A 27,422-nucleotide genomic window follows, 5' to 3' on the forward strand; every position below is an offset into this window, starting at 1 on the left:
AAAAATTCAATAGGGGTGCACATTCAAACCAAACAGTTTACCACGCAAACAATGTCAATTTGGTACGGTCACATCAATTTTGTGAGGAAAATAAAAGTATAAGAATGTAATTTGATTGAGTCATGTGAACTGTGCAGCATTGGCCGACTAGTTACAGGGTTTATTATATCATGATATTGCTGCAACTTGTTAGTAATTAAGCTTTGTATTTAAATTCAATAATAATTGGGAACCAACCGCTGGTATTAATTGCGTACATGTATGTGCCCCTTGAAATGGAAGTCGGATTATCTTTCTTTCTAAACAAGATTGTTAAAACGTATTGAATGGGTCACACCTTCTCTTTCTATGGGTTTCTCAGGAAAGTGACAGAGTCGGAGAAGGAAAATTATAGAAAATAAAGTCAATCAACCGGTTGTTATCATTACCCTTTTTTTAATCCATTAATTCATGCTGGGAGTACGGATTTACCCTTGCCATCACTACTTATATCAGACCTACCCCTGTGCTGCATATATACTCATTACTCACAAACATTTGCAGGAAATTAAAAGTGAGTATTAATTGATTATTTTGGTCTGGATATATACAAATCAACCCATTAAATGGGTTTATAAAAGAATCACAACATGAAAACAAATTAATAGTAATCTCATACACACAACATAACTCAGTACGCTAGGCCGCTACCACCAATTCAATTATCAACTTTCCCACATGGAAAAGTTTCTCCTTAATTGGCAGGTGTATTTGCTGTTTCTTTTGTATTGTTAATTTTGTTCTCTTGTTTGTTTCCAATCTGATCTGTAAATAATAATTTTTAGTAGATTAAGAAAGACAGTAGAACATAATTAATAGTTAGAGGAAAATATACGTATTATTTCATCGTTCCCGAAGTAACACGTGGTTGTTTGGTAATTTCGTCTTAAATTAATTTCCGGCCACCACGACGTACATTCATGTTGAAGTTAATTTTCCAAGTAAAACACTAAAAAGGCGACACGGTCCATGCCCTATGCGACAAGTAGAAAGAAGCACACAAGTGGCCCTCATTCTCGTGGCTAGCTTGTTGCCTAAATCATTAATATATATAATATTAAATTGGGAGTCAAGATCATATAGTGTCGAATACAAGAAAGGTCATCACAAGAATCATCGCATAAATTAACCATAGCTACCCGCTGAACAATTTCCTAATACTATCAAAAAAACAAGGATCGATTTCCAAGGCACACAGCAGAAGATGGAAAACGGGCATGGAGGATCTGCAAAGACTGCCGGGAAGGTCATCTCTTGCAGAGGTAAGAGGTTTTTTCAGCTGCCATCATGTTTTTCTTGTCTACAGTCTACTAATAATGTCTGCTTCTCCATGGCGGTGGTGGTGGTGAAGCTGCTGTTGTACATGGCCCGGGAGAGCCTTTTGTGGTGGAAGATGTACGTGTCGATCCCCCTCAAAACATGGAGGTGCGGATCAAGATCCTCTTCACCTCCATCTGTCACACTGATCTCAGCGCTTGGCAAGGCGAGGTATATATATATCAGAACATTCGAAAACTTAATTATTCGCCATTACTCTGTATATGACCCCACAATTTTGTTTGATTTTTGTTGAAGAATGAAGCACAGAGAGCATACCCACGAATTCTGGGGCATGAAGCTTCCGGGTAACAATCAATATGTTTGATACATTTGTTGCATTACTAGCTATAAGTTTTTGAGGTTTTTCACGATCGAGTTTCGTCGTCGATCGATACAGGATTGTTGAGAGCGTGGGTGAAGGTGTGACGGACATGGAAGCAGGGGACCATGTGGTGCCAATCTTCAATGGAGAGTGTGGAGACTGCGTATACTGCAAGTGCGAGAAAACTAATATGTGCGAGAGATCTGGGGTGAACCCCTTCAAGACGGTGATGGTGAGCGACGGGAAGAGTCGGTTCTCCAGTAAAGAAGGGAAGCCCATCTTCCATTTTCTCAACACCTCCACTTTCAGCGAGTACACCGTGCTCGAATCCGCCTGCGTCGTCAAGATTGACTCTCAGGCTTCCCTCAAGAAGATGACATTGCTCAGCTGCGGTGTTTCTACCGGTAAGAACTAACAACCGCCTCTTTCTTTTTTTTTCTTTTTTTTTTTTTTTTTTATTTTTGTTCGCGTGTGGGGTTTATAATTTAATTAAATGAGATGACTTTGAACAATAATTTATTAATTTTGTGTAGGACTCACATTAAATTTGCCGTTAAAAACTTCTAAAATAATAATAATTGTCTGCATCTTGCTATCCATACCTATTCCCTATTCACAAAAACTATTATCAATTTGGCTGCGAATAATTGTTTTAGGGTATGTAGTTGCGTTAATAACTACATATGCATTCTCTTTATATATAATATATATTTATGTTTTTAGTTTTGGAAGAAAAAAAAATTTAATGTTTGAATTTTGGAATTTTTTTATTTATTATTTGCTGGATTTGTAATTCATTTTTGATATATTTGTTGGGTTTGTAGTATAGTTGGATTTCTGTGCTATAAAACTCTCTTAATTTGTTTTGATTTAATTGCCTAAGCTATAAAACTCTATTGATTTGTTTTCATTGAATGCACTTAAATGTTCTTTATTTTATTATTATTATTTTTTCAAATATACTAATAGATATATCTGTAATAACCGCGCAAATATAAATACCTAAAGTGATAGCCTTACTATGTAGATGCGAATATTGCTAATTCGTATTTTTACTCTTAAATTCTGTTATTCGTCTAAAAAATTCTCAACTCTTATGCGGCGTCTTAATATATGTGTATAAGACTATATAAAAAAATCTTAACTTATTTAATTATAAAAATAAGATCTTTCAATCTTATCCGTTAATTTCGTAAACATTCACCATTTATAAAAGCCTTTTAAATGCAATTCAAAGTTCAAACTTGGCAGCTTGCTCCTGTCAATAGGTCCTGCATCTCAGGGTCAACTTGTCCAAGTGCATCCTTTCACGCGATCACTTTTAGGTTCAAGATATTCTTGAATTTCTAAAATAATTTTTATAAATCGATTAAAAAAAAAAAAACTAATGATTGTTTTTACATTAAATCACTCTAATTTTGGTTTATAAATATTTTTTTTTATGCTTAAAATATGATAAAATCTTAGATAAGATTTATAATAGGTATAATTGAGATAGAGATCTTCAGCGAAATTGTTCAGATTTTTAGCAATTCGAATAGCAAATATCATAAAGTAAAAAAATTTTAAACAACCTGTTCATTGTTAAAACACGCGGGTCTCATAAAAACTCTTTCACATTTAATATCGTACTTGCTAGCCGACCGAACGTCAAATTACTACAGATCTGGGATATGTATTATTGTATCCAACGTGGTAGTGAGGTTGAAAGAATGCAGGATTGGTACCCAAATGGCACCATCTTGAAAGATATTCTATGGGTCCCTTGTGCTTTGAAAATAGTACAAGACCTCGGTCAGCTCCTGGGGGACCTGCATTAATGGTTTCCCTGTCGGTAGGCTTACAAACCAGAAGTTTGGTCCCTTCACCCTTGTGCTTTGATATCTGATATCTCTCACTTTCGCTGTGATTGTGCATCTGAAAATCATGGCCACCTGATCAAAGGAGTTGGAGCTGCATGGAACAGTGCCAATGTCAAAGCCGGCTCAACCGTGGCAATTTTTGGTTTGGGTGCTGTGGGGCTCGCTGTAAGTACAACTTATTCACTTCAATAGAAATTTACACAAGTAAATTTTGGACTGTAAATTTTGCTTGAAATCCCTCCAAAACTTTTTAACAACTCCGACATTAAATATGAGATGTGTGTGTCCTTCAACGCGAATGAAGAAACAAGAATGATGTTTATCCAGGTTGCTGAGGGGGCACGGGCACGAGGAGCATCGAGAATAATTGGTGTTGATATCAACCCCAACAAATTCATAAAAGGTATTTAATGCTTTCTTACTTTTATTTTATTTAGGGTCAGCGCCGACCGAATATGATGTTTTTGTTTACATTTGTGTGTGTTCGTGACAGGTCGAGTGATGGGAATCACGGACACTGTAAATCCAAGTGAAATCAAGAAGCCGGTGAATGAGGTTAGTGAATTTACTATAATCACAAATTAAATTAGGGGATAAAATTGGGTTAGAAATTTCTCGACAAAAGAACAAAAGAGAGAGAGTAGACTTCAAAGATGACATATGTTGGCTTGTGGGGGTGGGGTGGGGGTGGCAGATTATTAGGGAAATGACAGGAGGAGGCGTGGATTATAGCTTTGAGTGCGCAGGCAACTTGGACGTTCTAAGGGAGGCATTCTCGTCAACACATGAGGTACATTGAATTCTACTTTGTTTTTTGTTTTTTTTTTGGTCTTTTTCAAAGCTGTCTTATTCTGAAAAAACATTGGTCTATTGATGAGCAGGGATGGGGATTGTGTGTGATATTGGGAATTCATCAAACCCCAAGACTTCTTCCTCTCCATCCAATGGAATTGTTCAATGGTCGCATGATAATCGGTTCTGTCTTCGGAGGCTTCAAAGGGAAGTCCCAACTGCCTCATTTTGCCAAAGAATGCATGAACGGGGTCGGTTACTCTAAATACTCTCTCAATTTTAACGTCCGCTTGGTTAAGCAATTTCAAAATGTGCAGTTTTAAAATATCTCGGGGGCCAAATAGACGGGCCATTAATAAAGATAGTTCCCATTTCTAAACCATCACCCTCACGTTTGTGCCATTTCGGTTATTTTCAGGTGGTGAATTTAGACGAGTTTATTACGCACGAGCTTCCATTTGAGAAGATAAACGAGGCATTTCGGCTGCTCGTGGATGGGAAGTCATTGAGATGCCTTCTACACCTTTAAGCTAGCCTTTCTTGCAGGCTGACATAAAGGGCAATCAGAGGGAATTTACAGGCGTGCCTATTCTACATTACTACTCCAAATAGACCATATTTCGAGTCTTTAATAATATCATTTGGATGTACTATTTTACAGTACCCTCCTTATTTCCTTATTGTATTTTGAATTAATCATATCATTCTATGCTGGCTATTTTTGTTACTTTCCAAGTACTCAAACTCAACATAAACTTAACTATGACTGTTAAAATTGACTTATACAATCTTATAAACATGTTTCAACATAATCTAAACTCGACAAGCGACAATTAGAGCTGACAATTTTTAAAATGACTCACAAACCCAACACAAAATTAACAAGTCATGGTTTAAAGGTCTAACCCCTTTACTTAAATAAGTGAGTTATGATTAACCTATGTAATCTCATATTCATGACTCAACACAACACAAACTTGACACGCCAACACAAATTACCACCTCTAGTCCAACTACTCAAAATTTGGCAAGTCTATGTCCTGAAGACACAATTAACAGCAAGTCCCCAGCTTGCATACCATTCAGATCAGTAAAGTAATTTAAGACTACTTGATACATAATATAAATGGTTAGCACAAGCAATAGTTCATAGACATAATCAAGCCATCAGTTTAAAGCAACATAAAGCAGGGTGACAAAGATCCTCATAAAACAATCAGAATTAAGAATAAGAGAGAAAACACAACTTTGCATGTGCACAAGAAGCCAGCCATATATAACTGGCAAGGTATTTTTGAAACACCTAATCGGTGAAAACACCACTTTGTTAGTGTCACAAAGAGACTATTAATAGGATCGTCATGAGTCAGAAACTTCTGTATAGGGTTTGATCTAGGGAAAATCCCAATCCATATCAATGAGCGGTATACATTAAATCTCCCAAAGCCTCGGAGGTTCTGTCCAACTCTATATGCTAGGATGCTAGGACAAACAAAACATAATCCCCATGATAACAAAAGATCGCACGGCATTGAAGCAGAGGACAAGTATACATACTAAATAGACCAACCAGAGATGGAAAGCATCTTTACATGGTTTGTGTGTGTGTGTGGTTAAATATATATATAAACTGCAATGTTGAATCAGTCTGGGGTGCCAAAGATGTTCAATGCATGGGAAGACGAGGAGCACGAGGGCGGACAGGTGTCTTTGACGGGCTTACCCTGGATTTACACAACACCAAAAATCAATTAGATAAAGAAAGCCAAATCATTATACTGCAGAAGTTTTAAAATGAAAAAAGGTGGGGAATGAAAGAGCAAGCAATCAGACCTTATTGGCGAAGAACCCAGAACCACACCGCTACAGTTGAGAGCAGCAATTGCACTTTCAGCCTGCAGGCAGAATAATATATTACATCTATAATTCCATACATTGCAACAATCAATATAGAGGTCAAGGCAAATTGAGAGGTCTTCCTCAAGAAAGTCATTGAATTGTTTAAATATCATCCGGAGCTCGGTTGATTACATTGCAAAAATCAATATACAGATCAAGGCAAATTGAGACTAAATATTGCATGCGACTTAAAACCCACTTAAATAATCAATTTTATGGTCATTAGCGATAGAAGGCAGGCAGTCACAAAAACAATGAACAACATGACTTGTGCATGTGATCCTTACCACTTTAGTTCTGGTCAATAGCAAATCATTATATTATACCAATAGTACGCCAAAGATAACACACATGCACATATCAATGCAAACATGGGACTATGTTTTTATATTGTAATTTTTAAAATATATTCTCTCATAGGAATATATCACTCCCAAGATCCCCGCATTAAGTGGGACCAGATTGGGTAATGACCCTTTTAAATATAAATCAAAACTCCTAAATGGGATTCAACCTCTGACCTTATTATCCTTCGCCCTTTATTTATGGGTAGGGGAGAAATCATATGGTCCAAAAGCTAAGGGCAAAAGTATCATCTCAGATTAAAAGGTATAAAATAAGCAGAAATAGGGAAACCAACTATACTCAGTGCAACAGGTCATATTTGCCTTGTAAATATCAGAAACAGACTTGATAATCCAGGTTAAGAACAGACAGAAAATAGTACGGTTAATGAGCTTGCTCTTGCTCAAGTTAAGAAATATGGCATTCTTTTAGGTCAATAACATATAATGTCTATTTAAAGAATTGTGCCACTAGTGTCTAGTGTGCTTGGGACCACAAGAGGGATCACACTATCCAAATTGCATACCATGAGGGCAGTAATGTTTTGAGGTAAACAAAGTAAGCTAATAAGCAAGGCAGAGAATATGCACGCCATTGAATTTATTGTAGCCAAAGTGGATTATATCTTGCCAACACATGGATGAAAACTAAGTGAATATGTAGGCCAAAGTATGTTGTTTGTGCACCAACAAATGATTAAGATACTTCAATATTGCACGCACCATTTCATTTTACCTTCAGCTTACCACAATTCTGGACTGATAGCACCAATTAATTTTTAGTGTCAGTCCACCTAATTTATCAAATTCGATTACTCGTATCTTGGTCCGAATTTATTCCCCACTATAATTGCCATAAAGCTCATATAATTTTCATGACGCACAAAGCAACCCATAGTTTTACCCCACTTAGGAGTGGAAACCACCATTTTACTTTTCCATGATATTAATCGCGAAAATTATTTATCACCTGACAAACTTACAGCCAATAATGTTTTGGCAAGAAAAAATATTGGTGCAAACAGAACTATGAATGCATTCCCACAACATCCTTTAGAATCTTCACACCAACTAGAACAAAATGTTCCTCTAAAGATACAAAGGAAAGCCATATCATTTAACATCTAAGAGCACTAGCATCAACTTCTCTTTGACTTTTCCTAAGTTTAGGGCACAAAACTACTTTTTACTTCTCTATAAAAATGTATTTTACAATAACTTCCTTTACCTTTCCCTATACTATTAAAATATTATTTCTTTACAAAATACAAGTTTTCTACCTACCTTCACTTTTTTTTCACAAAATCCCAACACAATCCCCAATTAAAGACAAAAGGATAAAAGAGGAGAGAGGAAAGAGAAATGTTTATATTAAAATAATGTATTGGGAACCACTTTTGGTTCCCTATACATTGGGAAACACTGTAGCAACCCTTGAGGATTTGTTAAATGTACGGAATCTGATATGAGTAGGTTTTTGTGGTTTTTTTTTTAATTTTCCCTAAACATAAGGGAATGGCATATAGGACATCTACTACTAGTGCTCTAAGTAGAAAATAGCACAAATTATATACTAAAACTGTGAGTAGGTAGAATATTATATACTTATCTTCCTACCTTCTAGAGAACAATCTACCCATCCTACAACATGTTCAAAGCTTAGAATAATAAGATCATCTCAATTAAGAGTTAAGAGTTTACCCTTAAAGATACATGACTGTTGAACCTTCCTAAAACAGAAATTACCAGTATGGACTACAGACATGCATTTTTTTAGGACAAACAATACAAACTAAATAAAAATAAAAATAGTTAATCACCAATTTCTATTATACCTTGATTTTACTATTGTTGATAAACGGTATACCACTAAATAAGATGCGTAATCCACAAATACTATCGTTGATAAACATTATTCTTGGCTGCTATAATAAAAAGAAAGAATTTTGATCTGTTTTATGAAAAACATTTATCAATTCATTCCCAACAAGACGAAAAGCTTATTATCACTAAATTATAATCCAACCTCAACCACAAGTCTTGCAGAAAATAGTTTGACTCTCACTCCAATCCTAATATAATCAAGATTAATTCAAGGTGAGTAGCAACCAATGTTATCAAGAGCGGTCCTGATGATTTTCTCATCCACATAGCTCAGAACAATCTCTCTCACATCAGAGATAAGTATAACTCAATCTAATCTCCTAATCCAACACCCCCACCCCCCCGCGCGCGTCCACCAGAGATATTTTCCTCAACCATTGAGAGGATTTACCCTGCGTTAGGATCTAGAACTAGACATGGGTACAGGACCCTTTACATGTAAGACCCATTGCTCATGCAATTTGGGATTCTCATTTTGGCCAACCAGCCATGGAAGCTTTTACTTGGGGGGGTGCTCTTGAACCAGTAAATATCGCTTATTCTGGTGTTTATCAGTGGTGGTATACAATCAGTTTACAGACTAATGGAGATTTGGTCATTTAAAAAGCCTCTATTTCTTTACGAACACTTTGCTTAAGCTCCAATTGCTTTTAATGATTAGGGGAAAAACAACATATGGGAATGAAAAAAACCAGCATGCACTAATAAAGAAAAAGAGGCAATTACCATCACAAACTCAACAAAAGCAATACGAGTGGAATGGTGATAGTCCCCTAGTAGCCTCAGGCGATAAACCTGCATCAAAAAAGTTGTCCTCATTAACGCATTCCTTACAACTGATGGTCAAAACGTTGAGAATATACAAAAGTTTCAGAATCACGACAGTGATAATCACAAACCTCTCCACAGACCGTTTCAAAAAAGAGTTTGACATCAGCTTGAGAAACCTGCATAAAACAATCCGTACAAATTTGTAATATGGGTTTCTGCAGACCACACCATGGGGCACATTCAATGATAAACTACTGAAAAATCACCTTCTTGTCAATATTTGTACAATAGATAGTTCTTGCACACATCTCACGCTCATCTTCAGTCTGAAATCCGAAGAACTAATCAAATCAACACATACTCATGTAACCATGGATAATGAAAAATGCATTAGTTAAAATAGCTAAGCCCTCTCACCCTTGGCAAAAAAGTTGGATTAACTGGTGCAATAGCTGTTTTAGAAGGCAGCACTCTCACGGGGTAGAATCCAAGCACCGTCCCCGCCAGTTGTAAAGCAGCCCTTGCACCTTCTGCATAACCAACAGAGTAATTGATTCGAGTGACCATCACAATTTCATTACCACGCTGGAAACTCTTTAACGATGCACCACAGAACTTCACATTACCTTCATCAGTAAACTCAACAAAAGCAAAACGAAGCACAGAACTGGGGTCACCACATATTCGGCAGTCAACAACCTTCACACATAAAAAGAAATACTTCAAGACCACCATTTCAACCATCCTATCAGAAAACCGTTAGTAGAAAAATAAATCCATTACCTGTCCACAATTGACAAACAGAGCTGCAAGCTGTTCTTCAGTAACCTATGTCCCAAACAACCAACACATCAATCTAACACACTGACACACACACAAACATAAACCCACCAAAGACAGATAACAATGGCAACCAAGAATTGATTCTATACCTGTTGATCAATGTCAGACACATAAACAGTCCTCCGAATTGATTCCTCTCGCTGAGCCAAACTCGTCCTTGTGTTCAACCTCCGTTTCCCTTGATTATAATTCTTCCTCTGAGACAAACACGCACCAAGAAACCTCTACACATAAATGCTAAAACCCAGAATCTTAACATTAAAACCTGAGAAAACAACACCCTCAACTCAACTAAACACAAACACAAACTTATCGTGCTACAAAAAAACAAATACTCCAAGAAAGCTATCATTTTTAGGCTCTTTGTCCTTCATTTTCTCAAGCACCAAACAAAGGGTCAAGCTCATACATACCCGTCGGCCATTGTTTCCGTTAGCAAAGCCATTCCTGTCGCTCCCGTGTATCACCAAGCTGTTACCGTAAAACCCACCATTGTTAGCCAGTGATGGAGGCACAAACTCCTCGGCCATGGGGTTGAGCTTCGAGAACAGGTCCTGCAATTCCCTCATATCCCGGTTGAAACTCTCGCCGGCGTCCCCATTCATCGACGAATCACCGCCGTTGGATCGGTGGGCCCCGATCTTCACATCGAAGCTCTGCTGGGTCTTAATGTACAGCCCCTGATCGTGATGGGGGTCGATACGGTGTCGCACGAGGCCGTGCCTGGCCTGATCGTGACCGTTGGATGACGGCCCACCACCCGATTCCTGCGACGCCGCCTCGAAGCTCCGGCTAGACGAGCCCACGCTCAGCCCAGCATTTTCAACAACAGCCATTGATTCACTCACACACAGTTCTCTGATCTTTGATCATAAAGAAGAAAACCCAAATTACAAAATTACAAAAATAAGTCAGAAATGTGTTCGAAAAACAAAAACAAAAAAATCAAAGCTTAAAACTTTTAAAAGCTCGAATCTTACTTGGGGATTTTTGTTTTTGTATATTTTGTGGAGGTTTTGTTTTTGGGTTTCGGAGTGATTGTGTGAGGGAGAGAGAGACCGAAGAGGTTCCTCGGATCGAGGTGTGGATCTGCTTCACATCGTCCTAAGAATGGCGACGATTGTTCGACTCAGATACTGCTTTGCTTTGAGAGAGACACAGAGAGAGAAAAAGAGAGAGACTATACTTGGAGGATGGTATGTACTATCCTTCAACATCTACATGTATGCATGTATGTGTGTGTAGATGAGGAAGCTCTGGGTGATGGTAGAATTTTCAACAAAATGTTAATTATCGTTTTTAACTCATTAATAAATCTAAAAGTATTTTAATATTTATAACTCGTAAATATTCTTTAATTATCAAATTTTTCTTGCAAATCACTCTTTAATAATTAATGATCTAAGACATTCAATTATTATAGTTATTCCCAATTTTGCTATAAATATTTTGTTAGTTAATATGTTTTGGGAAGGTTTTTTTATTAAAAATAAAATTTTAAAACATAAATGTAAAACTTATTTTTGTATTTTTAGTAGTGTTTATGTTTAGATTGTTTGTTAATATTTTGGTTTTGAGAAGAAAAAAACAAAAATGTTAACAAACAAAACCAAATTACCCCTAATATTCAAGTAAAAGCATTGTCGTTTACGTCTAACTAACTTTATAAACGTGAATACACATGAATAGTAAGAGTATTTATCTGGCTCAACAAAATAGTTTTAAAAAAAAAAACAAGTTTAGTTAATTCTTAAGCGAAATTTTTTAAAAAAAATATTTTACATTTAGCTCAACAAACTAGTTAAAGATTTGTTGATATGCTATTGTAGCTGTAGCTCAACAAATTTTTAATTATTTTAACAATGTCAATAATGATTAAAAAAATATTGTTCTCTCTTCTTTGTAAATAAAAATAATATTTTAAATGAAAAAAAAAAGTGAATAACTAAAAAGTTAATTTTTATATACATTGTTTTAAAATAAATAAATAACTAAAATAGAAAAATGCAGTTCTTCAACTCAAATTTAGTTAAAGATTTAAATAATTTAATTAAAAAATGACAAAAATTTCCTTTAAATTTGTGTGGAGGAAATATATTTCAACCCATTTAAAATAGTGATAAATTATTATAAATATTTAAAATGTTAGTCTAAGTTAATAAATTATTATTAATGATATTAAAAATTTATTGTGCGTTTTAAATGCTTATAAACACTTAAATGAGTTTGGTATATATTTTTTTCAAAAAAATTTCTGTCCTAAAAAAAAATAATTAAATATGAAGAATTCTACTGGTAAGATCCGTAGCCGGTAGCCCATACCCGTTTTGGATAGACACGAGCGTGAGTAGAAGCGTGAAGCCTAGCGCTAGAGCCTAGTGGCAATGTTTCGTGATTTTGAACAGTCGGGTGTCGGGTACCTACGTGGCCCGAAACAAAAAGAGCCGTATTCACAGCAGTCAACTTTTTTGGCAGCCACTGCCTTTTGGCTTTTCTTTCCCATTTTTATTCTATTTTATTGATATAATCTGCTAATCAGTTGAATGCCTTTATGATTAAAAAAAAAAAAAAAAATCAAATTGAAAAGCTGAGTGACAATGTCAGATTCCTAAAATGGAATAAGTAAAAAATCATATTTCTATTTTATTTTACTGAAATAATATTACAGTATTTTTTTTTTACATGTCGACATAAAGAAAATGAAAGATAATTCAAGCTAATGATTTTTGTTTCATAGGGTGTAATTCCCAGTCGATTGAACTAGTTCTTAAAAACACTGATGTAATAGTGTTAATCAACCTTTATGTTAAGAACATAACTATAATATGAGGAGAGGAGGAGACTAAACTAAAACGTTAGCATTTTTGGAGGTAAAAAAATTGATTTTGGGAGGTCCATTTCATAAAAATGCATAAAATTTAAAATAAATGTTCAATTTTGTGTGCCATTTCTAAAATTTGGTGGGGGCAAAGACCCCTCAAAGGCAGGGTCGGTTCTGCCCCTGGGTAGATCAATCTTTGTTACCAAAAAAAATAAAAATTAAGGATAAACGGGCATTGCTACATTAACCCAACAAAATCAAAATAAGATGGAGTGTAGTATTTAGCATTTATCTTCTCAAATTACCATATTGGTTTGTCTAGGTAAGATTACTATGCCCAAAAATATGTGTTTGCATTATTCGGGCCTTAGAGTTTGTAAGTTACGAAAATTTTAAGAACACTCTCATTTTACTCCAATCTTTTATACTCTCTAGCATGGCAATTGCCACGTCAAGCTCCCAAAAAATTAAATGACATGTCACTTTCACTTTAGCTTTGAAAAATGCTCGATCTTTGAGGATGGTTACACTATTTCCAAGCTATAAGAGTGGTAGTGACAATTTTTTATATGAAATTTGGTTGCCATGGTCCAACCACCCCCTTATGTGGTGGGTGAGGGTGGCACCCATCAAGACATAAGGGCAAATTATTTATTTGACGTGACATGCTGCATAAGAAAGTAAAAAATGGGGAGTAAAATAGGAGTCTTCTTAGCATTTACTCGTAAAGTTAATGTGAAATGGACAGGACATGTAGATACTGTTGCACACGTACAAATTGATGTTGGACAAGGGAGACTATTTAGTTCTTGAATGATGTCCACCATTGTTGTCACTAATGAGAATGAAAGATTTATATTGGTTTCATGGCCACGCAGCAATAGTTGTGAAGATGTTGCCAATTGGGCTAAAATGGCATTGTTTAGGGTGCTGATTTTTGGGACATTAACCAAGTAAGCAAAATATGTGGAGAGGAAGGCAAGAAGGTTAACTCCATAAGATCTTCTCTATTTCACATATTTAATATGAGATATATGTTACCATATTATTTAGATTTTTAATGACATGAGATCAAATACAACAAAATCTTAACGAAATATATATATATATATGATCTCTCGATTTCACCTATTTTAAGACTTGAAACCCTAATATACGGACTCGTATCTAATATTTGCATGCCAATTTTTTCATGCCTGAGTTTCACACTCATTTTATATCGGTTGATGTTGAATATTTTAAGTGACTTTTTTCAAAAATAATTGACATAAAAAACTACTTCAAATACCATGTCAGCCAATATCTCACCAATATGAATGAATGCAAAAAGTAGGGTGTATATATATATATCATTCAAGCAACAACATGAAATAGTACAAGAAAGTATTCTTAATTTGCAAATATTTATAATTAATAAGCAGTTTTTACTTTGGGGTGAAAGGCAACTCAGCAATTTATGATTTAAATATGGTTGATAAACCCTACAATTACGAAGATGATGATATTGGATAAAAAATTGTTCATGTGTTTTCATTTTCGTTGCCCTCGATTCCTCAACCAATAATGGCGTTATTTCCCATCTTGCTGCGTATGAGGTGCCAATGGAATGTTAAGAAGCTAGCAATTAAAAAAATAAAATAATACAAGTGAAGATCGAAGAAGCACATTGAACATTATATGGGTTTGCTTCCAAGATGAAGCAATGCATGATTTTGACAAAAACAATACATAATACAAGTAATATATTACCCCCACACCAAAATAAAATAAAAATCTAACATACCAATATTGGGTATGTTTATTATTGTGTTTTGAGTTTTTTTTTTTTTTTTAAGTTTTATAATGTAATATAAAGGGGAATATATATATATATATATATATATATATATATATATATATATATATTTGTGTTTTGACTTTTGATGAGTGTTTTGGGTTTTGGGTTATTTCTAATGTTTCTTAATGTTCAATAATAATTCATGTAAATAAAATAATTATTTAATCAACTAATCATTGATGTTTGGGTGGACAAGCTTAGGATGTTTTTGTTGTACCCTATATTGTAATTTGGTAATGAGACATGTATGTATCTATCTTCCATCTAAGTTGAGATTAAAAAAATAGCATTTCTCTTTGAGAATATAAGTATATTTTGATATGTCCATTGGAATCTATGTTAAGCTCAATAAACCTTAGGACTATGAGCTAACATTAAAACATAATGCAGAAAAGCTTGGAAATGTGCTCAAAAGGTGTTACTAATAAAAGAACAACAGGTTGTAAATATAAACTTATTGACCTAGCTAGCACATAAATTATTTTATATATATGTTGCATGATGTATGCATATATAATGAGATGATTTCATTTATAATACTGAGCTCTACGTGTTTAAATATGTTTATGAAGATGAAACCATGTGACCATGTGTGTTTACATGCTTTAAATGAAAGTATGTTTTCTTGAAGGATAGAAAGAACAAAATTAAAGGATTTATGAAATTTATGGTAGGAATTTTATGGGAAATGTAAGGTTTATGTTATGAATATGTGAGTTTCCTTAGTTTAAGAAAGGTTGTATGCTTGAGAGTTGAGAGTTGTATGTTTGATGCCTTCGTTTGAGTAAGGTTGTTTGCTTGATATGTTTTATTCTAAATATGTTATTGTTATTATGTTATTATGCTCTCTATTAAGAGAATGACACCTCAGTTTGAGCCAAAAAAAACAAGTGATATAAAAATACCATATTTTTATCTTTTTATATCCCTCGTCAACAAAAAATCTCTATTTTACCTCGTCTCCTTTTTTTTTTTTTTTATTCTTTCTCTTAAAAATAAAAAAGAAAATTCTTACTATACTATGTCACCGCCGCCGCCGCACGCCACCCTCAAAAACCCAAATTCCATCTATGCCTTATTTTTTCATGTGTGAGGTTGAGTTCTTACCTCGTTGTCTTGTTTTTTCATGTGTGAGGTTGAGTTCTTACTTACGAAAAAATTAAAAAGATGAAAAATGAAAGAAGAACGAGAGGATGTGTGGGCCGTGTAGCCACCCTCTTAAAATATTTATATAAAAAGTTGTGAAGTTTTTGAAAAAGAAAATGCGTACGTGTTGTGTTTTAATTTGAGAGATCAAAAATAAACCCTATAAACATCTCAATCCATTACCATGTTAACAAAAGGATGTGACCAATAATTTCAAGTTCCGTCTAAAGGATATTAATATTATCCGAATTAAGATTCTCAACAATTTCTAAGACATGAAGATATAAAGAAAAGATTCAACAATTAATCTCAAATTAGAGTAATGCTATAAGTCTTCCTAAAGTCCTTTTAGAGTCATACAAAATGTGATGTGACTTTTAAAATCACTGTTAAATTTGAGATGTGATTTATTGACTTTTGATCTATTAGTGATTTTAAAAGTTATATCACATTTTGGATAACTCTAAGAGAACTCTAAGAAGACTTATAACATTACTTTTTAAATTAGGTCAAAAGAATATTAATAGTGTCAATTCATAATTCTCTAGGATTGTTAAGATATAGTGAAATACGGAAAAAATGTGACAATTGGGAAATTCTATATATATATATATATGAATCATAAAATGTTATTACAATGTGATGTGACTTTTAAAATCATTAATATTATGGGTGTTCAAGCGGATTGGTTATAACATACCTGCCAACCGATAAGTGATTATAACCGATAACCGATAACTGCTAACCAATTTGGAAGTCGGTTATTAAAAACCGCTAACAGACTAGGGCAGTTGCGGTTAACAGTTTTAGGGGTATGAAAATGCAGTAATAACCGATAACCGTCTTTATTTATATATAATAATATAAATATATATTAATAAATATCAATATTTATTATATTTATATTTGCTTTGCTTCCATTTGATTTGTATTTTGTAATATGTATCCAGATTTGAGATTTGTCTTTTTAATTTTTTTCATTTGAATTTGGATTAATGGATTTGGGCTATGTTTTTTGGCTAGAATTTATTTAGTTATGTTTTTTTTCATCTTTTTTGGAACATTTTGGCCTTAAACTCTTAAAATATGACAAAAAAATAGCAAATTAAAGGCCCAAAACACTTAAAAAGCCCATTTAAACAAAAAGCGGTTATTGGATTGAATAACCGCTAACCGGTTATAAAATAACCGATAACCGCCTAGACGGTTGCAGTTATGAAAATGCGGCGTTTGAACACCCATAATCAATATATTAACTTCTAATAATGATAATTTTAAATTCAATAATAATTTTAAAAGTCAAGTCATATTTAGGATAATACAAGTCATCATTCTAACATTAGTCCTGACAGTCTCAAGCTAGGGTAAATAATATTAATACTATCCGCATTAAGATCTTGTAGAATTATTAAAATATAAATATACAACCTCCATAATCATCTAAAATTCTTAAGGTGTGTATAACTACTAGATCTAATGTTATCAAGTCGGGTATAAAACGCCTCCAAGGGATAATTTAATGGGCTAGAGACTACGTTTCATGAAGTAGGAGGTCATTAGTTCAAATATTTATCTCTCATTTCTCTTTCATTGTGCGGACATGTAAAAAAAAAAAAAAAAAAAAAAAAGTAGTCAAATATAAATGATGGTAATAATATTTGAATCACGATGATATAAACCATTATGAGAATGCCGTATATGTCTATCTAATATTTAATATTATATATAATAGCATAAACTATAATGCTAAAAGGATGATTAAGTCTTCTTAAATGTGATATAACTTTTAAAATCACAATTAAATTTAAGATGATTACTATTAAATTTTAATTTATTAGTAATTTTAAAAGCCTCATAATATTTGGGACGACTAAGAAAAAACTAGCATTCCTTATAGCATTACTCATTCCATCAAATATTGTGCCATTAAAATAGTACTTTTGGTTGTTAGGTTGTTTCTAGGTATTTTTTAAGGGAAAAAAAGCTTTAGTGGCGGCGGTGCGATCTTCCGGTGGTTCCTATGGAGGAGAAAAATGACATGTCTTTGGTCGTATAATAAGTGTTCAAAAACGACATATTGTATACTCTTAAAAAAACAATGTTCAATACTATAATATATATCTTATATTCATTCAACAAGCGTGACCAGCACTCATAGTTAATCCTTGTATTGATTCTTATTAAATAAAAATATATACATATATATAATGCATGGTTAACTAGTATTTTTATTAAAAGATTTTTTTTTTAATTTTTGTTTAACACGGAATGTATTACTATCGGTAGTACCTGACACCGGACAGTCTCATTTATTTAGCGTAAGAGGCCTTAACGCAAGGTGGGCCGGCTGGTCCAAGCCGAGCCTAAATACACAGTGAGTCAAACCGAGACGGACGCCAAAACAAGCCCACAATCCGAGTTTCCCCAAACTCTCTTTCGGTTCCGCCGATCTGTGCGCGAGAAAGCCGTCTCGTGTGGATAGAAACCGGAATTGGCCGAAGTCTCTCTCTGTATCTCTCAATCGGTATTCATAGCAATCTACAACACATCAACGAGAAATCTCGGGGTTCCATCAGGTACTCACGCGTATTCTATATCTAATATGACTCATTTTACTTAATTTTGGGCGAGAATAGAGGAATTCAAATTTGGGGATAGGTTTATCCGTTTAGGACTTTGAATTGTTGTGCAAATTGGAGGGGCATTAGGGTTAGTGGGGTTTTAGCTGTTATGGGGCGGTCGCACAGGTACCAGAGCACCGACCCACCAGACGACTGGGTTGATGAATCGTGGACCGTGGACTGCTTGTGCGGTGTGAACTTCGACGACGGTGAGGAGATGGTCAATTGCGACGAGTGCGGCGTGTGGGTGCACACGCGGTGCTCGCGTTACGTCAAGGGAGACGATATCTTTGTGTGTGATAAGTGTAAGGGAAAGAATGGTAGTAATAGGAATGATAGTGAGGAGACTGAGGTTGCGCAGTTGTTGGTGGAGCTTCCCACCAAGACGGTGAGAATGGAGAGTGGTGGGTATGGGTCCAATGGGCTGCCGGCTCCAGCACCAGCGCCAGCACCGAGGCGGCCGTTCAGGCTTTGGACCGATATCCCGATGGAGGAGAGGGTGCATGTGCAGGGGATTCCGGGTGGTGATCCGGGTTTGTTTGGCGGGTTGCCGTCAGTGTGTACGCCGGAGCTGTGGAAGTGCACTGGGTACGTGCCCAAGAAGTTTAATTTTCAGTATAGGGAGTTCCCTTGTTGGGATGAGAAGAAAGAGGGAGATTCTAGGATTGAAGAGGAGAATGAGAACCAGGTTGATAAGGGTGCCGGCGTTTTGTTCTCCTTGTCGAAGGAGAGGGTTTTTGCTGCCCCTGTGGCAGCTTTGGTCGGAATGAGAGGAAGGAGCGAGGAAGAAGGTGGGTGTGATAGGAAGGTGGCGCCTTTGAAGGAGATGAAGACGTGGGATAGTGAGGAATTAGATGCTAGACGCGTGCAGAATGGTGGTGTGAAAAAGGAGAGGAGCTTACTTCGACCTTTTGTAGTACAATCGACCAAGCGCAAGAAAGAAGATTGGGGGACATCCAAAGATCGGAGTGGGAAGAAGAAGGCTAGAGCTGCTGAGAAAGAGGCAGATGCAAGGAAGAGAGGTTCACATTCTTCTAAAACAGGTGATTTGGTGTACCCTGCAATGCTTTTGGAGTGTGTATATATTTGTGTGTGTATGCATAATGTATATTTTATAGTACAAACCAGTGTTATCAATTATTTTCTAGCTTTACATTAATTGCAAAACTTTTGATGGTGCACCACATCTTGCAGCGGTTGACATGCGCTTGTTGACTTCAATTTTTTGTTTTCATTTCTATTACTAGCGTTTACACCCACCAGTGAATTTTATGAAGACAGAGGTCCGAAGTTTATCAAAGATGACATTAAAAGTATTAAGAACAAGAGTTTGAAGGATGCTGTGGTTCCAGAGCACGTACCAGATGGTTATCTTGCAGTAGACAATAATGTTGAAGAGCTTAAAAACAACTTACCTGCTACTAAGCACTCTTCAGAAACCTTACCTTCTGACTTGCCTAGGTGTGTGCTTTCTTCTGGAGCTGTTCTCAAGGAAGAAAAAGATGGCCATCAAGTACCTACAGCGGTTGAGAGTTCTCCAGGAACTGTTGTTGGTGTTGCATCATCGTTAGAAAATATTGATGCTGGTGGTGTTCCTGTAAAAGAAGAGGTATGGTTCATTGCTGCTCACTCATATAGTGTAGTAAAAAGTAAATTTCCATCTTGTACTTAGGGTAATTTCGAGTACTTTGTCTGTAATATTGCAAAGCAAGGTAGTCTTGAAATTAGCTTTATATTGCTATACTCCACTGCCCCTACTGCTAAACCATTATTGGCCTATCGCCAATGGTGCAGGTACCACTGCCATTCCCGGTTACCTACATGAGGTAATCACCCAGAATCTGACTGTCCAGAGTGTGTTAGAAGCAAGGCTGTAAACTCTGCAAAATAGAACTTTTACATTAAAGGTTTCCTGATACTGGGTTTAAATTAGGTTTGACAGCCAACATCCTTTAATAGCAAGGGTTTGGAATTTAAAGGGAGCTGGATGATAATGGTCTGGAAGAGTTTTGAAAGTTGAGTTGATGACTAGTTTATGAAAGTTTATGTAATTAAAGCATCATTTATGCTGTGAAGTTAAAGAAAGTCAAAGAAGATGGATAATTTAGAGGTGGAGTGAGGATGACATGGGAGATCAAATCTAGGGTGTTTATGCGATGTGTTTTGAGGGGAGGTTAGTCACAGGCAAGTGGGAATGTGTGCATGCGCTATTGGTAGTACTTAGTTTTAATCATTACTTTGTGACTTTGAATGTATTAATATGTCGCTTATATTAGGTAACACCTGCAAAGCAAGGAAACCAAGTGGATTTGGACCATACCTATTAGACTGCCATTAAATACTGACCCAAAAAAAAGGAGGGGAAAAAAAAAAGAATAGGACCCCATTCATAAGTGACAAATGTTCAACCGCAATGTAGGCTTAAAACTGTAGTCGAATGAAGCCCAACCCTGTTAATGTTAAAACCAAAATTTTTAACTCTCTAAGCTAGTTATAACTAATACAAGGCTGTGTACATTGAGACCAGAGGTTTTGGCATTGTTCAAGCTGGCTGACAGGCCTGATTGCATCTTCATTAGCTGTCATTCTTAAAAGTTGTATTTTTGTTATTGTAGTGAAAAGTGTATCGTGGAAGCCTCATAAGCAATTGATTGATTCTGGTGATTATTTTTTTCCTTAGAAATGGGTTCTGAATACAACACACATGTTGTAGTTTTGTTATTGTAGTGAAAAGTGTATCGTGGAAGCCTCATAAGCAATTAATTGATTCTGGTGATTATTTTTTTCCTTAGAAATGGGTGAATACAACACACACACACACATGTTATCTGTGTTCATGTATGCCTTTGTGAGTATGCTTTATATGCTTTTAGACAACCTATTCTTTTGGGATGGTATCTCTTAGAATAGAGATCTATGCTTATCAAAAAAAGAATAGAGATCTATGTCACATTGACTCATGTTTGGTGTTGAGTGCTGTATTTTTTTTTTTTGGGTGTCTGATTTTTCCACTATTCAAATCTTAGGATATGGGATTTACCTAAAAAGGATCCAAATATTGGATACTGGTATGTGGACCTGCCATATCCTGTTTTAAGTAATTGGTAGTATACTTCTAATCACACCTGTTACATGTTTTGCTTAACTAAATTTTATTATGTATCTCGTGATTTAGTGGATGTAGCAACTCTAGTGCAGAAACAACTTTTAACCTTTTTTTTTAAAAGTGAGTAGTCTAGAGTTGTAGTTTTTAGATTCAATTGCTGATGCTTTTTACAGGAATCATTTAATGAAGCCCTGTTTCTTGTACTTAGAAAAATAGGTAAAATAGAAAAAGTTTTCCCATGGCAGTAGACTTGGCAGTTATGTATAGCCAGTTCAGCAATGAAAGTTTTATGTTCTTTGCTAACTTTCTATCAAAGGTGTCTATAGCTGGTTGCTTAGCGTGGCATGATGTGGTACTTTGTGATAAAATTTTTTGTCTTCCCCAAAAATATTATTTTTGGGTTGGAAGCAGCCACTGTTGTGTTGACCCAGGTACCTTGGGACAAGTTGCGGGGTCATGTATCACAGATAGGATTGGTTTGTTAGTGTGTTAGTGTCTATCAGCGTGTGTGTGGGTACATGTGCTGTGTTTGCGTGTACGTGTTTGTTTGTGTGTGCACATGTGTATGCTCATATTATATGCTTCTAGACTTCAATTTGAGTGATACTTTTGTTTCTTAAAATAGGGAGCTAGCGAGGAAAATGATAACTTAGAAAATAGTGCAGAAGGTTCTGCTAGACCTGTTGTGAAGCCTCCCATTGCAGATCTGGCTAGTACTGCACCAGAAGTTAAGGACAATCAGATTCTTCATGACTTTAATGGTGACATGTCACTGACCTCTGTACAACCAAGCGTTAAAGTAAAAACTGAAGAAGATGATACGAATTCTAGGGGGATCTTGAATACTCAGTCTTCTCCTCTAGGTGATGCAAAAGATACAGGAATATCTTCTGATCAAATGTCTGAAAATTCTAAAGTGAATGATGCACCTTTAAGCTGTTCACAATCCAGTGACCATATCCAAGATGCGCAATCGAGTGACCATAAACAAGATGCTGAAAGAAGTTCAGAAGCGGTCAGTGATTACCATATAGATAAATGTGATGAATTATCTGGTGGTCCTTGTCAGCTTAAACGATTGGAGGACTCAGAATGTTCTGTGGCAGTTAAAAAGATTCCTTCCGAAGCCAAACATGTGTTGGGATTTGCTGAAGAGTGTTCAAGATCTGATGTAACTATCTTAAACTCTTCAGCACAACCCAGCCAACATAATATGGTAGTATCTATTGGAAAATCTTCTTCCACTTCATCCACCATTGTGCCGTCCAAATCATCCACTAGTGACGACTTTAAACCTGCAGATACTCAGAATCCAAACCCTATCACTATGCAACGAGCAACATCTGACTGCAATGTTAGAAATAAGAAAGATCGTGCTTCCAGTGATGTGGTCAAGGTTGAAGAAAAGGATGACTTGCCTCGGAATACCGTAAAAGAGCGTCCGAAATCTTCTGAAAATTCTGCTTTGAAAGCATCACACTCGAGCAGGATTTCACATGATTCTGTTCCAAAGCGAACTGTATCAGATTCTAAAGATTCTGTCCTCCACTCATCTTCTAAATCCACTTCAGCACAGAATATTGTTCCTAGTACTGGCTCCGGTGAGTCTGCTGGATCACTGCACCATCAGAAGTCTTTACATGCACAAAATAAGATTCCAGCTTCAGGTCAATTTCAAAGAGTTGAAAAGTTTAACCATGCAAATTTTCCGCCATCATCTAAGATGAATCAGAGCCATGGACCTTCTGGGCATCCTCCAGCTTCAAATTCTCCTGCGATCCTTAGCGATGAAGAGGTGTGAGCAGATGTTTCTCATATTAGAGATTTCACTGGATTTTGTGTTTGATCCATCTGTATTTATCTTATTTTCCTTTTGGTTTTTGGCAGCTTGCTTTACTTCTGCATCAAGAACTCAACAGTTCTCCTAGAGTACCTCGTGTGCCACGCATGCGCAATGCAGGTAGCTTACCTCAGTTGGCTTCTCCAGGTGTGACAAGCATGCTAATAAAGCGTTCATCTAGTTCTGGAGGAAAGGACCACAGTTCGGTAAGATGTGTGGTGTTTTTGAACTTCGAAATTTAATGAAAAATATAAAGCACTCTCTTCTTTCTACGTAGTTGAAGTCTTTGTCAACATGAATAGTTAACGTGAGGGTGGCTCTGGTAATTGATCTTATTATTGATACATTTTATAGGTTTCTAGAAGAAAATACAAGGATACATCCAAAGATGGATTCCGGAGTTCTCGAGAGATTGATGATGAAGCTAAAAAGATGGACAGAGTGCCATCTTCTCCTGATCGGAGGAGACAAGACGTAGTGCATAAGGCGGATGCTTCTACCAAGAAGGAGGAGAATGGATCCCCAACAGGGTTGCTTTCTGTTAAGAAGAATATCCCTTCCGCCTCCACAACTACAAACAGTGGCCCATCTTCCTCCACTGAGGCTAATGAACGCAATTTGTCTTCTATTCGCAATTCACCTAGGAATACCTCTGATGATGATACAGGGGCAGTTGGGGGTCCTGTTCATCGCACTTTACCAGGTAGCTGCCTGTTGGGGGGGTATTATATTTTCATCAAGTGTTTTGGAAATCTCTATTTCAATAGGATCAATATAAAATGAAAAGCATCTTCTCCTATTTCTTTTTTATTTTTGTGCAGTTTTCTTTTCGTTGTTCTCTCATCCTTTATATCTATATGTAGGCTTGATCAATGAGATTATGAGCAAAGGCAGGCGCATGACTTATGAGGAACTCTGTAATGCTGTCCTGCCGGTATGTCACTTCTATTGCTGGCTAATTTTCTATGTATTTGTTAGTTTGCCTTTGTCAATTTAGAAGAAAATTAATTCCCATTCTTCCTCCACAGCACTGGCATAACTTGAGGAAGCATAATGGAGAGCGTTATGCATATTCAAGTCATTCTCAGGCTGTTCTTGATTGCCTGAGGAACCGTCATGAATGGGCTCAGTTGGTTGATCGTGGTCCCAAGGTATGCATGGAAATTTTTTTTTTTTAATAAGTAATTAAAATATCATTAAAAACAAAAAGCTAAAAGTGCTACTCAGGTACACATGGAGTATACAAGAGAAACACCTAGCTAGGGTATGCATGGAGAATTCTTTCAACAGTATTTAATATCCTGTGTGTGTGGAGTGCTTAATTAAAATCTGTCATCAATGCCACTGTTGAAACCACTAGTTTAATGGGAAAATTGTAACCCAAACTTTTAGTAAATGATGAAACTTGTTGTAAAATGGCCTAATTGGCTTTCACCAGTGCTTTAATGGTAGTGACTGAAACTAATGAGCAAATTTGGATCCTGAATGTCCATTAGTTGTTAGCTTTGCATGTCATCTATTTGCAAGAAATTTTATTCCCCTGAAAATTACAACATGGCTGCAACTATTTTAGTGATACCTTGTAGTGTAGGTGGTAAAAACCGAGCTTCCCATGTGGCCTTTGTGGTTAGGTCAGGATTTATGCTCTTCTAAGGCTGGCTTAGCTTGGTAATAATGATGATAATTTTAAGAGTCTCAAGAAGTGTTGGGAGAGACAATGGAGTGGGTAAAATCAGGGAGTTAAGTGTGGAAATTTTGATGTAAGCAGGTTCGAAGTAGTTTAAAAGTTTGTCTGGACTATAGTTAAGTAGTTTTGATTCCTAATACCTTATATATGAAAGTATAATTCAGTAGACTTGCACTCTGTCAAAACTCTTCTGCTTTGCTGCTTGGCTTCTTGATGATTTTATTGCCTGAATTTATCTGCACTCAGTATCATTTCTCTAAATTTGAGTGTACTCTATTTTGTACTAGACAAATTCAAGCAGGAAAAGGCGTAAGTCAGATGCTGATGAATCAGAGGATAATGAATATGGCAAAAGCAGATCTACGAAGGAGGTAGAAGGTAAGAGCCTTGACTCACAAAGAGAAGAGTTTCCCAAGGGCAAGCGAAAAGCACGAAAACGCAGGCGATTGTCTCTCCAAGGGAGGGGAATAAAGGATGTGAGAAAGTCAAGGAAGGCTGATTTGCTCACTGATGATGATGTTGGACCATTTTCTGATTCTAGCGAGGAGAGTATGTTCAGCGAGGATGAGATTCAGGGAGGTGGGGCATGTCCTGCAGGGAGTGAGGCCTCTGCTAGTTTAGATGATACAGGGACCTTGTAATTCTAGATTACTAAACATTTAAAAAAAAAAAAAAAAAAAATTCTAGATTGTTTAACGTTTGGTCTTTCTGCTGATTTCAAGGGTGGTTCTTGAAGTGGCGACGACTGTGTTGGATGGCCAGACAACCTGTCGGCGAGAGCAGTCCAGCATCGTCAATGTAAATTTGTAGTGACAGAGCTGGCTATATTGAGCCACCATTGTCTTATGGCCTCAAAAGGATGATGGAGGTCCATGTAGAGACCTATGATGATATCTCAGTCAGAGCGCTCTTCCACCCTGTTGTAGTTGATGACTTTTGTGGCCAGTGTTAGTGTTGCTGGGCAAGGGCAAGGGCAAAGTGCTGGGTAGATACTTGGTGCCAAATTTGATGTGATTAATGTATATTTATGTACATATGACTTGTATTCTGTGACCCATATCCTAGAAGCATTTTTGTTTTTAGTAGATTTTCTGAAATTTAGAAAAGCAGTATGGTATCTATCAGCTATTGTGTTGGTGAAAAACTCTTTTTCTTTTTTCTTTTTTTTTTTTTCTTTTCTTGTTTGTTAAGCTAAGCTCGAAGCACTGTTTGTTAACCCTTTTGTTTTTCTTCAACAAACAATTTAGAAGTAGAAATTATTCTTGGAAGCACAAAAAGTAGTTTCCGTCTTTATTTATGGGGAATCTGCCAATCGCAATTCGCAAGCTTTAGTTTATCTTACTTTTACATGGCTCTGACTGGCTCTGGCTGGTCATGAAATTTCTTTTCTTGTTAGTTACGTCAAGTCGTCAAGTGATCGATCAACTTCTTTGTGGTGTGAGCAGCCTGGATTTTCTTTTCTCTTCTTTTTCTTTTCTTGTTGGTTACGTAATATTGCATTACCCCAGTGGTGGGTTTGCACAGCTGTGTTTGGTGTTTCTTTGCTCATTTTCTACCCCTGCCTGAGCACTCAGTTACCACACTACGGTGGTTGTTTTCACCGTCTTTAATTAATAACTTCGCCAAATGCATATTAAATTAATATTTATTTTTAGAATATGTAATTCTTGCACATATTTTTAAAAAATACGAATTAAAAAAAAGCTCAGTTGTTCACCTTATAGGCCAAGTTAGTTTAACTAAGCTATGGCCTTCAACCCGAGTTGGGTATGGTGGGGTTGGGGAAGTGGCGTCGTGTCATCGCAGTGGAACTATTTCTGATTTTCTTCTGTGTTGCCATATATATATATATATATATATATATATATATATATATATATCTTGATTCTCACCTTTTGGGCTAATTTTATGTGTTTTCTTAAGAACAAGGAAAGGAAAGAATATACTTTCCCCAACAAAAGGTTCTTAATAGTATAACATCCCATGTGTAGTTGACGAGAAAAGCAAACTAGATCCATTGCTTTTCTGCAAAATGATAATAATAATAATAAATAAATAAATTCATTGCTTTTCTTGTCCCTTTTTTATTTGTATATATAACATGGTGTACCATATAATAAGCCTCTAAGAATTGGGTCTTTTCAACTAGTTAGCCGATTTAAGAAGGTAAAGCTTTTTAGGTTCATCGGAGCTAGTTTAACCAAGAATGACAAGTGTACAAGCATTAAAAATAAGTTACATTTACTATATCTTAGTTCTTGCCACCTAGACTATTAACATTTTTTTTT

General features: G+C 35.9%; 3 protein-coding genes across 3 annotated transcripts; 2 read left to right on the top strand and 1 right to left on the bottom strand.

Annotated features, from left to right (window-relative positions):
* The first annotated feature begins 1,114 nt into the window (after positions 1–1,114).
* LOC132174846 (alcohol dehydrogenase-like 3) lies at positions 1,115–5,048 on the top strand. Its single transcript, XM_059586549.1, has 10 exons — positions 1,115–1,301; positions 1,391–1,527; positions 1,615–1,664; positions 1,757–2,085; positions 3,626–3,708; positions 3,871–3,946; positions 4,037–4,098; positions 4,238–4,333; positions 4,425–4,586; positions 4,754–5,048. Exons 1-10 carry the CDS (start codon positions 1,244–1,246, stop codon positions 4,862–4,864), a joined length of 1,164 nt encoding a protein of 387 aa, XP_059442532.1. The 5' UTR covers positions 1,115–1,243; the 3' UTR covers positions 4,865–5,048.
* A 480-nt stretch (positions 5,049–5,528) lies between these two features.
* LOC132176337 (polyadenylate-binding protein-interacting protein 11-like) lies at positions 5,529–11,293 on the bottom strand. The gene is made up of 11 exons (XM_059588515.1): positions 11,057–11,293; positions 10,490–10,939; positions 10,166–10,273; positions 10,017–10,061; positions 9,860–9,932; positions 9,651–9,763; positions 9,500–9,559; positions 9,362–9,409; positions 9,189–9,257; positions 6,169–6,230; positions 5,529–6,059 (listed from the first exon to the last, which is right to left on the bottom strand). The coding sequence occupies exons 2-11, from the start codon at positions 10,910–10,912 to the stop codon at positions 6,002–6,004; spliced, it is 1,059 nt and encodes a 352-aa protein (XP_059444498.1). The 5' UTR covers positions 10,913–10,939; positions 11,057–11,293; the 3' UTR covers positions 5,529–6,001.
* A 6,980-nt stretch (positions 11,294–18,273) lies between these two features.
* Positions 18,274–26,258, top strand: LOC132176338 (uncharacterized). The gene is made up of 8 exons (XM_059588516.1): positions 18,274–19,544; positions 19,749–20,110; positions 22,233–23,402; positions 23,495–23,653; positions 23,802–24,150; positions 24,311–24,381; positions 24,476–24,598; positions 25,422–26,258. Exons 1-8 carry the CDS (start codon positions 18,611–18,613, stop codon positions 25,773–25,775), a joined length of 3,522 nt encoding a protein of 1,173 aa, XP_059444499.1. The 5' UTR covers positions 18,274–18,610; the 3' UTR covers positions 25,776–26,258.
* The last annotated feature ends 1,164 nt before the right edge of the window (positions 26,259–27,422 follow it).

Source organism: Corylus avellana, chromosome ca3 (assembly GCF_901000735.1).
Source record: "Corylus avellana chromosome ca3, CavTom2PMs-1.0".
NCBI lineage: Eukaryota > Viridiplantae > Streptophyta > Magnoliopsida > Fagales > Betulaceae > Corylus > Corylus avellana.

Coding starts and splice junctions, on each gene's coding strand:
- LOC132176337 (XM_059588515.1), bottom strand. CDS start 10,912: ATGGCTGTTGTTGAAAATGCTGGGCTGAGCGTGGGCTCGTCTAGCCGG. Junction 9,410..9,499: donor GTACAAATATTGACAAGAAG/GTGATTTTTCAG, acceptor TGTTTTATGCAG/GTTTCTCAAGCTGATGTCAA. Junction 6,231..9,188: donor CTTTTGTTGAGTTTGTGATG/GTAATTGCCTCT, acceptor TTCTGCCTGCAG/GCTGAAAGTGCAATTGCTGC.
- LOC132174846 (XM_059586549.1), top strand. CDS start 1,244: ATGGAAAACGGGCATGGAGGATCTGCAAAGACTGCCGGGAAGGTCATC. Junction 4,099..4,237: donor TCAAGAAGCCGGTGAATGAG/GTTAGTGAATTT, acceptor TGGGGGTGGCAG/ATTATTAGGGAAATGACAGG. Junction 4,334..4,424: donor CATTCTCGTCAACACATGAG/GTACATTGAATT, acceptor ATTGATGAGCAG/GGATGGGGATTGTGTGTGAT.
- LOC132176338 (XM_059588516.1), top strand. CDS start 18,611: ATGGGGCGGTCGCACAGGTACCAGAGCACCGACCCACCAGACGACTGG. Junction 24,151..24,310: donor TGTTCATCGCACTTTACCAG/GTAGCTGCCTGT, acceptor ATCTATATGTAG/GCTTGATCAATGAGATTATG. Junction 24,382..24,475: donor TCTGTAATGCTGTCCTGCCG/GTATGTCACTTC, acceptor CTTCCTCCACAG/CACTGGCATAACTTGAGGAA.